Source organism: Mustela erminea, chromosome 2 (genome assembly GCF_009829155.1).
Source record: "Mustela erminea isolate mMusErm1 chromosome 2, mMusErm1.Pri, whole genome shotgun sequence".
Classification (NCBI taxonomy): Eukaryota; Metazoa; Chordata; class Mammalia; order Carnivora; family Mustelidae; genus Mustela; species Mustela erminea.
Genome location: NC_045615.1, coordinates 98,444,627 through 98,459,081, shown reverse-complemented (window position 1 = coordinate 98,459,081; position 14,455 = coordinate 98,444,627). Strand labels below are relative to the sequence as shown.

General features: G+C 59.9%; 1 protein-coding gene across 6 annotated transcripts in view; it reads left to right on the top strand.

Annotated features, from left to right (window-relative positions):
• ZFYVE28 (zinc finger FYVE-type containing 28) overlaps nt 1-12,241 on the top strand; it is a 109,339-nt gene extending 97,098 nt beyond the window's left edge. For 5 of the 6 annotated variants that reach the window (XM_032333610.1, XM_032333608.1, XM_032333609.1 and 2 more), the window contains 5 exons: nt 1,647-1,762; nt 2,837-2,953; nt 4,267-4,371; nt 6,310-6,413; nt 6,865-12,241. In XM_032333610.1, coding sequence (XP_032189501.1) covers nt 1,647-1,762; nt 2,837-2,953; nt 4,267-4,371; nt 6,310-6,413; nt 6,865-6,996 — 574 coding nt within the window. In that variant the 3' untranslated portion in view covers nt 6,997-12,241. Of the gene's footprint in view, nt 1-1,646; nt 1,763-2,836; nt 2,954-4,266; nt 4,372-6,309; nt 6,414-6,864 lie in introns of those variants that run through there. The other variant, XR_004283333.1, reaches the window with a different exon arrangement.
• Nucleotides 12,242-14,455: the final 2,214 nt, after the last annotated feature.

The following is a 14,455-nucleotide window of genomic DNA, read 5'->3' as shown; positions in this document are numbered from 1 at the left end:
AAAGTAACCCTTGCTCACAGAAGACACTTGGGAAAAAGATAAACTTCTCCATAGTCCCGCTCCTCAGATAAACTTGGTGGTAATGCCGGGATGGTCTTCCCCATGTCTCACCAGGCACATACGAGGTCTTTAACTTTAGAATACGACCTTTTCACTTAATCTGTCAACGCTTCTAGCATCTGTCCTTCTACAAAGTGGAGATTGTTTGGATGGGACCTAGTTTGTTGAGCCAACCCACTGCTGATGGACATTTACCTTACAAGCTGTTTCCTGAATAGGAGTTTGCGACATGATTACAAGAAAAACCTTCCTTTATTCTTTGAAGTGTACACTTGACTGGTTCTCATGTTTGCAGCTCTTCACACATTTTTGTCACCCGATAAAAAAAAAACCCACCGTGTCCCTGAGCAGCAGTTCCCTCTCCCCGCCGCCAGCCCCGCCTTCTGTTTCTATCCATCTGTCTGCTCTAGACATTTCAGATAAACGGAGTCACACACTGTGACCTTTCATGAGTTGCTGGGTCACAGCTTCCTGTCTTCCCACTTCCTCCTGATCGTGCTGCACGCACGGCTCTCTTCCTTCTACAGCTGAATAGTGCTTCCCCGTGTGGAAGGACCACGGGTGTTTGCCGGCTTCTCTGTTGATCTACGCTTGGCTTGTGCCCACCTTGGGGCTCTTGAAAATAATGCCGCTGTGAACACCTGTGAGCCATGTTTGTTTGGGTCCCTGCTCCCAAATCTTCTGGGCAGAGCTGTCACTGACTCCGGGGATCGCGAGTGGCAGCAGACATTGCCCACCGTGAAGTCCCCACCCACTTACCTTGCGTGACTCCCTATCCTCGGGGGCCCTGTCCACGGAAACCATGCAGCTCAGGAGGAGATAGCCGTGGTTCGTCATCTGGGTCCCAGCAGAGCAGGGGCACGTCCAGCCACCGCCTGCCGGCCATGGCTGCTCCACGCTCCAGGGAAACACTTAAAGCTCGTTAACGAATGTTCGTCATGTTCGAGGGCACTGGGCTGGAGGAAGGGGGCCCGTGGAGCCCTGGGGCCCTGTTCAGGCCTGTGTCCCTCTTCCATGGCTGGGGGTGTCTGTGCTTTTCCGTGGCATAAATTAAATTTAAGCATAAATTAAACGTCAGGGACAAGGCTGACGTTAAGCATATATTAAACTTCAGGGACAAGGCTGGAAGGGAAAATGGGGAAATTTTCTTAGATTACAGGATAGAGGAGTAGAGACAGAAGAAAGGAAGGGAGTGATGGAGGAATTGAGCGCTCCCCCCAGGTGGTCCCACTCAGCCGCATCGGAGAATGGAGTGCGTGGTGAGGGCAGGACCCCGTCTTCATAACAGAGTCCCACATGTGGGGGCTTGGAACGACAGAAAATCACCCCCTCACTGCGGAGAGGCCAGAAGTCCGAAATCTGACCAGTCCACCCACCTCCAGACCCGGTGCTGGGTCCTTTCTGCCTCATCCAGCTCCCTCTGCCCACTCAGACTCCTTGGGGCGCCGTGGGGTGCTGGTGACATACTGAGGCCCGGGAATCTTGACTTCCGTGCCACGAGAGTTTAGCTCTCACTTGTGGGCTTTCAGGCTCCAGAAGTCCCGGGCCATGCTCCCCATGCGCCCCGTGTTTCCTTCCTCATGCAGTGGCTCCACGGACCAGGCCGGGTTGGAGGCCGCCTCCTCGACCACAAGAGAGAAGATCCGGTCCAGGTTCCATGGCAGCCACGACCTCATCCACCGCCTGTTTGTTTGCATTTCAGGTGCCCAGCTGGGTGTGGGGTGGGGCAGGCGGCACCAGGCTGTGGGGCTCCTGGGGGCTTGCCCACCTGTGTCATTTCTTCATCTCCAGCCCAGGGGCAGGGAAGAGGGCTTCATTCCTCTGCAGGCCCCCCAGCCAGGACTGGGGAACCCATGGCTCCCACGGGGCATTGGCGGCCTGCACGGGGAGGTTCTGTTCAGTTTGTGGTTCAGGCTTAGTGTACCCTGCCTAGTTTTGTTTCCCTCTCTGGGGATGTCTACACCGCCTGTTTGGTCCACCCCCGACCCCTGGGGGTTCAGAGGCACAGGAGCTTTTCTTTGGCTCTCTGTTTAACGAACACATTCGTGTGGTTCACAGTATAAAAGTGTGCAGCACTCTCGGGCCTCCCACATGCCCTTCCCACCCCCACCTTTGAGGGCTGGGCTCCAGCTGGCCTGCTTGGCAGGAGCGCAGCCCGTGGCCTGATGATCCTGCAGAATCAGGGTCATGCTGGGGGGCAAGGGCCCCACGGCCACCGCCAAGCCAGGCCAGGTGGGACCAGGAGGACCTCGGGTGACTCTGAGCTCTGGTTTGCATAGGTTTGTGTCAGGAGTTGGAGGGACATCATGCCCAGCAGGTGCACAGAGAATCCTCTGGAAACACCGACTGCAGCACTATCCTTGGGATGGGTCGCTGGGCTCCCATTTTGGTGGGATGCCTGCAGCTTCTCCCTCATTTTGCTGTCCCTGGCAGCCGGGGCCACCCCCACAGAGCTAACCCAGCACTGCTTTCCACTGAGAGGGCCCTCATTTTCAGAGGGAGGAGACCTCCCCAGGTCTCTGCAGGGAGGGTGGGGCGAGTGCATTCCTGCTAGGAGGGGGCCGTCTATGTGGTCACCCCTGCCACCAGCCTTCCCTGGACTCCGGAGCTTTGACTATGGCCAAACTGTGGCCCAGGGGCTGGGCAGCCCCCTCTTGCCCTGAAGAACATGTGTCAGTCCCGGGCTGTGAACTCTGGCCAGGATCACCCAGCTCGCAGCCCTGAGCCCCTGTAGCTGGTTGGCCTGACCTGCTGTCCGTTTGTCCTTCTCTCCCAGGGGTGGCCGACCAGCTGCAGACGAACTATGCCAGCGACCTGAGGAGTATTCTCAAGACCCTTTTTGAGGTCATGGCCACCAAGCCGGAAACAGATGACAAGGAGAAGTTAAAGAAGGGTGAGTGCCCCCAAGGGCATGTCCGCCCCCACCCCACCGCACCCCAGGCCACACACTCCCCCTGAGCACGTGAGGCCCTCCAGAGCCATCCAGCCTGCCTTTCCGTGGCCCACCGCCCACACGGAACTACCAGCACTGCCAGGCTCTCCCCTACATACCAAGGGGCACAGGTCACAGGCCCCACAGGTGCCCTGGCAGGTTTGCAGGTGCTCCCAGCCTCCACGCACAGGCCTGTGTGTGCAGCACCTCCTGCTGTCCCTGCATGCCCTCCAGCAAGGCCGTTGACTTCTCAAGGCCAGCAGGCTGTGGAGAGGTTGGGGGGGGGGGGTGCCAGACAGTGAGACCTGGACGTGGCACATCCCAACTGCGTTGACAGTGGGAGCCCAGCCCAGGGTCAAGGAGGGGTCCTGAGGCCCCACGTCATGGGGGGAAGTGGCCGCCTGGGACCTCCCTCACATGTTTACAGATCCCCACACATCCTAGCACAGACACACACTCACCCTCACACATGCACACACTCTAACTGCACACAAGCTCACACGCACACACTCACAGCTCTCACATGCACATGTGGATGCACACACACACATACTCTCATGCAAGTGCGCGCGCACACACAGACAGACAGACAGACACACACACACACACACACACACACACACACTCCCACATGCATGGGGTGGAGTGGGGCCTCATCCCTGCTGGCCCTCCCCTTGTGCTAGGCTGAGATACCTGTTCTGGGTGAGCTGCCAATCCTCATGGGGCTTCTGGGTGCACGGGGCAGCTTGCCCAACTGGAAGGCCTGCCCCCACCCAGGAGGGCACATCCTGGCTGCAGGTGGGCAAGGAGCAGAGTTAGTCCTGTGTGTTGTCCCCTGCTCTGCCTCCTGGGAGCCGGGCCACCGGGCTCTCTGGGAATTTGGGGAGGGGCTGCTTCTGAAACATCACGACTCAGAAAAGGTAGGTGCCATGGACCGGTCCTGCAAGCAAGGATGGTGGGCTCCTGGCTTCTGGCTCCCAGCCCCCATCCAGGCCTGGTCCCCCTACTGCCTCGGGGGTCATAGCCCTGGGGGACCTTCCACACACAGACAGTGCAGGGGCTCTGGGGCTGGCGGCCTACAGCAGGGAGCAGCTGCAGACCTCAGGCCCAGAGCACAGCCTGCTGGGGCGGTGCTGACTCACCCCTGTGTTGGGGGACTGCGGCTGGCTTTGGGGGGACTGACCCACTTCTGGTCTCCTGCGGGTGGGCCTAGCAGGGACAGGAGCTTGCCCATCAACCCCACCCCTTCCTCTCTCCCTCCCTCTCTCTTCTAGTCACCCAAAGCCTACGGAGTGCAGCCTTGGAGGACTGTGCCCTGTGCCAGGAGACCCTATCATCCTCTGAACTGGCCGCCAAGAGCAGAGATGGGGACTTGGAAGGTGTGTGTGAGGTCTGCGCCAGGCTCCAAGGTGCTGCATGCTGGGCAGGGAGTGAGGAGCCTGTCTGGACTGGCCGCCTCTCTGTCTAGACCCAGAACCCATGAAGGCTCTGTTTCTCCAACTGGTGGTCCCTTCCCAGAGGCCCTCTGGGCCTGCAGTTGCCCCTAGGGTGAGCGCATGGACCCCCTTAGCCAAGGCCTTTGGCTGTGGCCAGAGGTGGCTGAGCCCACCTGCACCCACCTGCCCACAGAAAGGGCCTCACGTGGCAGCTATCTGGCACCTTTTTCATAGGGGACTGCACTGTCTGGTCACATGGGAGTCCCAAGCCCCTTCTCCCCTTTTAGACTGGAGGTCAGGCCTGCTGGGGGCCTGGTGGCTTAGTGATCAGGGAGGGAGCCTCCCCGGCAGGCTGGGGGCACTAGCCACCCTTCTGTGGAGAGGGGGTTGCCCACGAGTTTTGAAGGGGCTGGACGCCTAAGAGAGGAGTGACGATGGATGGAGGCAGAAAGGCCTGGCCAGTTGTCAAACAGGATCAGGGCCGAGGAGGCCGAAGCTGACCCTGCCATAGGCCAGAGGTCACAGCACTCCTGGTGCACCTGGCCTGCTGGCTGACCCTGCAGGTCCCTGGCTCAAGGCCTTCCTGGTGTGCCCCAGTCCCCTAGGGGTGACTGAGGCTCTGGGGTTGGGGTGTCAGGAGCAGCACAAGCTCCTCACCTCTACCTTTCCAAAAACCATGCACAAGGGTACCTGTCATAGGAACTTGGAGCCCCTCTGCTCAGGAGTGACTGTAATGAGCTGCGAGCTGCAAGGTCTGGCATTGCCCAGTGCACAGGAGTGCATCTGGCCTTATGTGCCTGAGTTGGAGATGCTTAGGGGCTAAAGTTGTCATCCAGGAGTTCCCTGGGGCCAGCCTAGGATTCGACACGGGGTGGAGGGTGGGGGCAAGCACAAGATACGGCCTCCCTGCAGGGTGGGGGTGAGCTGACTGGGCCCAGAATGGAAGGCTGAAGAGCTGGGTAGGAGGCAGTTTGGGGTCTGTGCAAGCCAGCAGGAGGAGGGGCAGATTCTCCAGGGTGGGCAGGAGGCCAGGAAACCCCAGGCCCTTCTGAGTTCTGTTTGGAGGCCCTGAGGGTGGGGCTTTGGAACACAGGACGGTGTCCACTTGAGCATCAAGCTTGGGGGTTATGTGAGGCTGCAAGGTCCACCTCTGAGCACACACTGTAGTCTGAGGAGGGATCCGAGCTGCTCTTTCCCCAGGCCATGGATGCTGGCCTCGGGGCCTGGCAAACCACAGTCAGTTTGTTGCCCCAAATGGGAGGACAGTGCCTGTCTCACTGCGTTTGGGAGCCTGCTTCTCCCCGTGCTGACATGCCTCCCAAATTCCAGAGCAAACCTCCAGAGGCTTCCATCAGCCAGGGCCTGGAGAAGTCAGCTGGGACAGGGCCCACATGCATGGAAGGAGGGGGTGGCCTCTGGCCTGAGCCTGGCCTGCAGACGTGTTAGGGAGGGGATGGCTGGGGGTCTCCCTGGGCCTCTAGGACCCCAAGAGTCTGAAAACCGCCCTGGATGGGCAAGGCTGGGGGCGTCTGAGGCCCCCACAGGGTGTACCTAGAGCTGCGCTGGGGGGTCAATCTCTTCGTTTCTCAGCCACCACCTCTGCCCAAGGGGTCTGCCAGGCTGGGTGCTGACAGAGAGAAGCTAGGGAGAAGACCATCTGGGTGGACACTCCCAGCCCACATCCTGAGTGCTGGTGGCCTGGCCGGTGGCACAGCACAGTTTGTCGCTGGGGGCTGGTGCACAGGCGCCGTCCGTGAGGCCAGCGGTTTCCTGAGACTGTAGCCAGCAGCGGGAGTCCAGGGACTGGCGGGAGAGAAGGAGGGCAGCCCGCCATCACTGCTGCAGGTCTCCCTTTGGCTGACCTCATTCCCACTGTCCCAGATCCACCGGAATGGGTCCCCGACGAGGCGTGTGGCTTCTGCACAGCCTGCAAAGCGCCCTTCACTGTCATCCGCCGGAAGCACCACTGTCGCAGCTGCGGGAAGGTGAGCGGTCCGGTTGGTGGAGGGCGTCCCTGTGATCCGGGACAGGCTCTGGGCCTTCCTCTGGGCTGCGCTGGGGTTCTGGAGGCCAGGACAGAAGCCCTGGGGACCTGACAAGGCCTCTGAAGTCTTTGTGCAGGGGTCCCTGAGCCCTGGGCCCTGCTCTGACCTGGCCCCCAGGAGTTGAGGCCCCCAGCTCCCCCACAGCCTGGGTCCCCGATGGTGCTGTCCGTAGCCACTGCAGAGCTGGTGGTGCAGGAAAAGAGGGTGGGAGTGGTGCCCGAACCCCCTGCATGAGCCTGGCCTCCTGGGGCGGTGACCCAGGCCAGGTTTTTCTGGAGGTCCCGGCAGCACTTGCACAGGGAGGGCGTGGGAAGCGCCCCCCGCAGGCACAGGGTTGAGGGCTGTGGAGGCCCCGGGCTCACTGCCCACGCGGCCCACCCCTCCACCACAGATCTTCTGCTCGCGCTGCTCCTCGCACTCAGCGCCGCTGCCACGCTATGGGCAGGTGAAACCAGTGCGCGTGTGCACGCACTGCTACGTGTTCCACGTCACGCCCTTCTACAGCGACAGGGCGGCCATCTGACTCGCCCCACAACTCGCAGCTGCCAGGGCCCTGCGACTCCCGAGTAGCCGCTGGCCGCACCGGGATCGCTACGCACCTCTTCAAGCGCTGCCGCCACGGAGGTGCTGCTGGCCGCCCCGCGCCCCCGCCCCATCCCCGCTGATACCTGTGGGCCCCCATTCTCCCCCCACACGGAGGGCCCACGTCAGGGGTCAGCAGGAGTTCCGGCAGTGGGGTGGCTGTCTGGGCGGGGGTGGGCACTCCGGTTCCCAGGCCCCGCCCCCATCACTCCGAGAGGCTGCCACTGAGGCCCAGCCATAGTAGAAGGCCCCTTCAGAGCTTGCCCTTGATCAGGGAAATGGGGTCACACCTGCGGCCAAATCCTGGGCAGATGGGGTGCACCTCTAGGAGAGGGGTCAGGTCTCAGCTCCCTGGGCACTTACCCTTCTTTCTCCCCACCTGGAGCCGGCAGCTGCCTCCTCACTCCCCAGTGCACCCGTCCCTGCTTCCCTTCCGAACCTTGGCCAAACAACAGACATCTGGGTTATTCTCAGAGGGGGAGGTACAGATGCACAGCCAGCCCCTCTAGGCCCGCAGGCACCCACTGCCCTCGGGTGCCTGCCTGCTGATGGGATGGGGGGCAAACAGCCGCCTGCACAGCGCTGAGACCCAGGTCCCCAGGTTCTCAGGCCCCGGGCTCCCGGGGCAGAGGACAGCCGCCCACCCACTGCCACCACCCCCTTCCCTCTGTTCCCCCCACCCACCCCCGGATCCCAGGCTGAGGCAGCCAGCCGCCCCGCACCAGACAGCTCAGGCTGAAACCTCAGGCTTCATGTTGCAGTGACGGCTGCAGCTCTGTTTTTAGAGAGATGGCACACGACTGCTTCTTTTATAAGAAAATCCAGCTACTGCGGCATAGTGGGCGCACATGCACAGAGACGGCTTCTTGGGTATACAATGGAGGGAATATTATGTATTGAGATTATTTTTATTTTCTAAATGCTGTAATTCGAAGCCATTTCCATAAATCTCTTTAAGGATTGCAGACACTGGTTTCTGATGTGAATGCAGACTTCTTTTTCTGTCTGGGAGGCAAAGGTGTTCTTGCTAATACACATTCTCTCCTAGAAAGCTCGGGATGTCTGCACTCTTGTGACGGATGAAGGGCTCCCACCAGTCTTTAGGAAAGGGGTGGCCAGCCTGTCCCACTCCCCAAAAGCCCCATCCCATGCCCTGCCTATTTGTCCAGCCCCTTGTCTCATGTGTCCTCAGCTCTGACCGCTAGCCTGTATGTTTGTGTCGGAGGGGGGCTTCTCCCCCCTGGTCCAGGGCTGGGCCACCTGTGCCTTCTGGAGTGCCCTGGGGAGAATGCAGGCCGCCAGGCTGCACCCTGGGGTTGCCACGGCAATGGTGTCTTCCTCTGCTTTTGGAGGCTAATCCCTTGGGAACTGGGTGCCCAGTCCCTTGGAATGGGGGAATAGCTGGGAGGAACCCAGTGGCCACCAGATCCACTTTCTTTCTGAGAGGTAAAAGAGTGTTTAGAATTTGAAGTCTCCCTAGGAGCAGTCCTGAGTCTTTCAGGAGCAGAATAGAAGGGGTATCAGGCTGCCCACCTGGACAAAGTTCCTCCCACTCCTGTGGGTGGCTGTAGCTGATGTTGCTGGCTGGACAGTGGTGCCTTCCGGAAGGTCATGTGCTGGCAGGGGACGGGGAAGGCAGCCCGTGCTGCCACTGACCAGGAAGTCAGCCCCTTACAGGAGAAGCCTCTATGGAGAGACCCTGTAGGGTCCCCATTCCTCTCCTCAACAGGCACCCACAGTTGTCACCTTCCAGACTTAAGATGTGACAGGCCCTCCTCATCTGCCAGGTCAGGCTGGGAGGAGTGGAGACCCAGGAAAGAGGGTCTGCCTGCCCTTGGCACAGACAGGGCCGCTCTCCAAAGGGAGAGGCCTAGGCCCCAGGGACACAAGGGAGCTCTGCATGTGGCCAGGAGCCAGGAGGCCCTGCATGTCAGACTTGGCCTGCCTTTGTGCACCCCCACACCCGGCTGCCCTGCAGGGAGGTCTTGGACCACGGAAGCTGCCAGTGAGGGTAACTAGCTGTAGCGTTTGTTCAGGAATGAAGACGGTACTGAATCATGAGACTTTCCATGCTAAACCAGGGACGTATGGTCACTCTACCCTTCTAGGGCTAGCCACACTCCAAGGGCAGAGCCAAGACATGGTGGGCAGGGATGAGTCCAACACAAGAGTTTTCCACTCAGGAAGGTTCTAGGAATGGCCTGCTGCCTGCCACAATAGGGGCTCAGGATTGGGAATCCCTGGGGGAAGGGACAGGGAGAGAGCCAAGAGCTCCAGGTTTGGAATCAGCCTTGCAAGCTGGTCTTGGGCCTCGAGCACACTAGCCTTCCTTAGGCTCCCATTCCCCTTTGTCACCATTGCTGTGGTGTTCCCACTGCTGTTTTCTAAGCACTCTACTCCCCTCGACACTCCCCCTGACACTCCCCTGTGGGGCAGGATCCCTCTGTCAGGTGGAGAAACTGAGGCTCATAGAAGTTAGTAGGCGGTGGCCACAGCGGAAACAGAGTGCCCCAAGACAGCCCCACCCACTGTGCCTGAAGAGCCACTTCTAAAGGCCACTCTGGGGACAGGGGCACCACCAGTCTCAGAGCGCCCACCACACCCCTGTCTGGCATCCAAAGGAAGGCTGGGGGGCTGCCAGGAAGCAGGCACACCTGGGTCTGTCTTGCCTGCCTCACCCCTCTCGGGCTCGCTCAGGCCCTGGGGAGAAGGCCTTGTAGGCTCCCCAACACCGCCACCGCTGGCTTCCTGGCAGCAGGCGGGGGCCCTCGGCCTGGCTGGGCCCCGCAGGTACTCAGGACCCGGATGCAGCCTGCCGGTGACCGAGTCAGAGGATGGACAATCAGAACTGGGAGCACCCAGTGCTCTCTGTACCCACGGGACTTCAGGAATCCCTAGAGCGGGGGAAGCCACCATACTCAGCCTCGGGGCGGGTGGGTGGCCTGGGGGTGGGAAGAAAGGGGACACCCTGTCCACTCCTTCCTCCTCTTGCCATAGGTTCAGCTTTGTCCAGAGCCCCCCCACCAACTCCCACACCCACACCCTGGCCTCTGGAGGGGCCCTGCTGCCCGCCCCCACTGGTGGCATCTGTCCCCACAGACACGCCCAGATACAGCCCACCTGTCTTCAGGCCTGGACCGCCTCTCCCAGACCACAGGTGGGCAGCCCCGGGCACCAGCTGTGTGGCCCTGGGGTGGGGTGGGAGCACCAAGAACAGGGCCATTTAGAGTCCTGGATGCTGAGGAAGGTGACGGGACAATATCTCCAGGAGGTCCCTGGCAGGAGTGGGATGGGGCGCTCCCTTTCTCCTGGGGCTGACAGTGGGGCTAAAGATGGGGCTCCCTCCAGGGTCCTCACTACAGACCATGATGGCCACCAGGGGGCGCCCATCGCACAGCCTGCTCTTCCTGCAGGTCTAGCCTGGGGTGGGGCGGTGGGGTGGGCACTGTGGCCACTGGAAAGCTGCTTGCAGCGGCTAGGGGGCTGGGGGCCAGCAAGTACGACACACAGGACAAACCCCATCTCAGATCCGTCTGGGAGTGGGGAGGAGGCGTCCTGCTTGGAGCTGGACACCTCAAACCTCCAGGGCTGGGACTGGGGACTGATAGTCCCTGCTCTTACGGTTCCCTGGACTCTGCATTGGGAGCTGGGGGGAAGGTGAGCAGGACCCAAAGGGCCTGCCCCTGCTACTTCCCTGACCCAGAGTCCTGGAGGCGGTTAGCTCCTCAGAGGCCACTCCTCCAGGTGGCCCTCCCAGACAGCAGCATCACACCCACCTCCCAGGCTCACACACATCCTCAAAGCACAGCCTGGGGGCTCTTTGCAGTGGTCAGGGAAAAACTCTCAGGGCCTCTCCTGCAGAGAGGGGAGGGGCAGAGCCCAGCACCAAGCAGTTAATCAAAGGGGACGTCACCCCGAAGACTTAAAAACACAAGCATGGCTCTGTCTTCTGCTGCTGTGCTCAGGGCGCCCCAGGGCTAGAGTCTGCCCCAGAGCTGGGCCAAGATGGGCACCCAGATGCCCCAGACCTTCCCTGCCCTTGGGGCCTGCAGGTCCAGAGTAGGGACACGTGCACTGGTGAAGCTGGCTGGGCCTTGGGGGTGAGGGGGTATCTGTGGAGAATGGGGTGTCAGAATGCCCCCGAGGGTGTGAGCAATGGGGGTACTCCTGGCAAGGGCGGAGCACACACAGCAGCTCAACTGGGTCACTCCAGACACCAAATTCCAGCTTTGTCCTGAGGGCACTGGGGAGTCATGGGAGAGTTCTGAGCAGAGCAGGGCACAGTCAGAATTGTGGTTGGGACACCTCACAGGGAGATGGGTGGGTGGGACAGAGGCCAGGGTCCCATCAGAGGTGATAACACGCCTCCCATCACACAGGGCCCTGCTGGGCTGTGTGGATGGAGGTCTGGGAGGCCACAGTGTCCTCCAGAGGCAGCTTGGGCCACACTTGCCAGAGCCCAACCCTATGAGTCTAGAAGCTGCTAGAAGACCTGGAGCCCAGGGGTGGGGGCTGGGGCTGGCTTTCCTGGGCTCAGACCCTCAGGGCCTCCAGCCTAAGACTAGAAGATCTCCACCCTAAGACCATGTGTAGCAGCCAGGTACAGTTTAGAAGGCCTGGAAGATTTCCTGGAAGAGGTGGGGAACAAGCCAGAAAGGCCTAGGGCAGAGAACCCAAGAATGTGGTACAGGGAGAGGGGTTTTTGGTGTGAGCCTCAAGGTTCCTACTGTTTGTGGGAGGGAGACCTGCCCATCTATTCCAGATGTCTCCCTCAGACAACAGGGCTCACAGCCATCAGGGGCCTGGGAGCAGCAGCAGGGCTAACCCCTGCCCCACCTGGGCCCGAAAACGGATGAGGTCGCTGGCCCCGAGCCATCAGTTTTCCACCCTCTGGCTCAACACCACAGCAAATGCCTGGGTCTATACCACATCCCACCCTCAGACCTTTTTTTTTTTTCTCACTATAAACTTTTAAAAAATATATTGTTTTTGGATATCTTGGTTACAAAAAAAAATTTCATTTAATTTACAATTGTTTAAGTTATCTAGGGTCATCAAGCATAGCGGGAAAACTTATAAAGTGAACAATCTAGTCCAAAGACTGTTCACAAATACAATAAACTATTTTCTTATTTTAAGTTTAAAAGTAACATTGACAGGGGCGCCTGGGTGGCTCAGTGGGTTAAAGCCTCAGGTCATGGTCTCAGGGTCCTGGGATCGAGCCCCGCATTGGGTTCTCTGCTCAGTGGGGAGCCTGCTTCCCCAGCACCCCCACCTCCACCCTTGCCTGCCTCTCTGTCTACTTGTGATCTCTGTTTCTCTGCCAGGTAAATAAATAAAATCTTTTTAAAAAATAACATTGACATTGTGTTAGCTCTGCACACATTTAATTATATCTTCATGCATCTTGATATCATCGCTACCCCCTTACTGTATTCTGGAGACCGTTTTCTCCTGAGTGCTAAGCTTTTTAGAAGGCCCCAGACGCTCAGAGGCCGGGCCTGGTGCCCATGGCTGGCTGGCTTGGGCAGCTGCCACTCCAGTCCAGTCCAGTTCGACGGGGACTCTGATGCTGGCCGTGGTGACCTGGCAGGCCCTGCCCCTTGTCTCCGTGTGTAGGGCCAACGGTTAGAGGCACTTGCCTATCAGGGATGATGTTCGTATCCCTGCCACTTTCGGGGCATTCCTTTGTGCCCTGCCCACTGCTGCCTGGGTCTTTCCATGGATCCTTCTTTCACCCCAAAGCCACCCCGAAAGGCAGGTACTGTCTGCTTTTATAGTTGAGAAACAGGCTGAGAGAGGCTAAAGTGAGCTGGCCAAGGTCTCGTGGCCAGACTAGAATTCAGGGACGATTTGGGGGAGGGATGCAGGGACAAAAGTCCCCTGGACTCCCCTCTGATGCTGGTGCACACTGGACATCTCAGGGCAGGGGAGCCAAGGCTTCTGGGAGGCTGGCTGTCATGCTGGGCTGGACCTGGTCCTCGGATGACCCCAGGCCACGCTCTTTGTCCCCCCACACCACGGTCCCAGAACCTGCCTGCTGGGACGTAACCAAACATGGCCTGTCCCCCACTACACCTGCTATGGGTCAGGTAAAGGCAGGCTGTGGGCTGTCCAGGCAAGCAGGCAGCCCCTCAGTCCCAGAATGCTGGCGCTGTGTACCCAGGTGGGAGCAAGGAGTTCACCCCAGGGATGGAGTAGGCAAGGAGAAGGTGAAGCCAGGGGTGGGGCATCCTGGAAGCAGGAGGAGGAGACTTTGGAGAAAGAAGGGCCTTGAACACCTTGTCCTGAGGGCAAGGTGTGTGTGTGTGGGGGGGCTTCCTGGTGCCGTGGTGGGAGCCATGGGTATGTTCCCAAGGCTGTGAGGTGGAGGTGAAACTCTGGGTCCAGAGAAAGGGAGCCAGGGCCCAGTAGGTGTGGAGGAGGCTAGGAAGCAGCTTTCTAGAGGTTTCTTTCCCTCCGATGTCCTTAGGGCCTTAAATCCCCTCGTGGGATCCTAGGGGTGGGGAGTAAGTCTGCCTTTACTGAGCTCCTGGGCCAGAAATCCTCATGCCATCCCCTCAATACTGCAAGAGGTGGGTACTCCCATCCTCCTTTTATAGCCAGGGGAGCTGAGGCTAGGGTGAGGATGGGGGAGGAAACCAAGAAAGGTGGGCAGAGGGGGCCTTCCAGCCAAACTGGGACATCCCTTCTGGATTCAGGCCCCACTCCTTCTCTTAGAGTCCCTATCTGGAGCTCTGGGATGGACCGGGCTCCTCTAAAGGACAGGCAGGGGAAAGAATCTGTGGGATGGCACAGTGACGGACATGTGCGCTGGTGCAGGAGGGATGCACAGTGGAGGGCCCCTGCAGCGGGGATGCTTGGAGGGTCCTCTGGAGTGGGGAGCAGGAGAGGTCTATGCCCCTCTTGGGCTCTAAATGGAGACAGAGGGGCCCTAAGAGGTCTGCGTCCTTCCTCAGGGCATGGACTTGGGCTGGTTCCCGCTGGGACAAGGCCCTGTGCCGCAGCGGGGCAGGAAGGGCTGGGCAGGCATGAGAGAGGGGTAGGTGAGGTGGCAGCTGGCCTAGCCTGGGCTCAGGGAAGCCTCCCTGGAGCAGGTGACACAGCCCCGTTGGAGACCTGCCCTACAGAGCCGGGCTAGGGGTGGCACAGGTCCTGGGCAGCTTTGGACCCTGGGCCAGCCAGCTGTATCTCTGCTCCCTGTCATCCCCCGCCCCCGCAACATACCCAAGGAGGGCACATTGACACTTGTGGGTGTGGAGCCTTGGCTGGCCCCAAAGATCAGCACCACCCCACCCCTGTTTGTCCCCCACCCACCCACCCACCCACAGCCCCCAACCTTGCACCTTAATGTCTTCCCTGGGGGGCTGTCTGGCTCACAAGGCTCCTCCCTCGTTGCC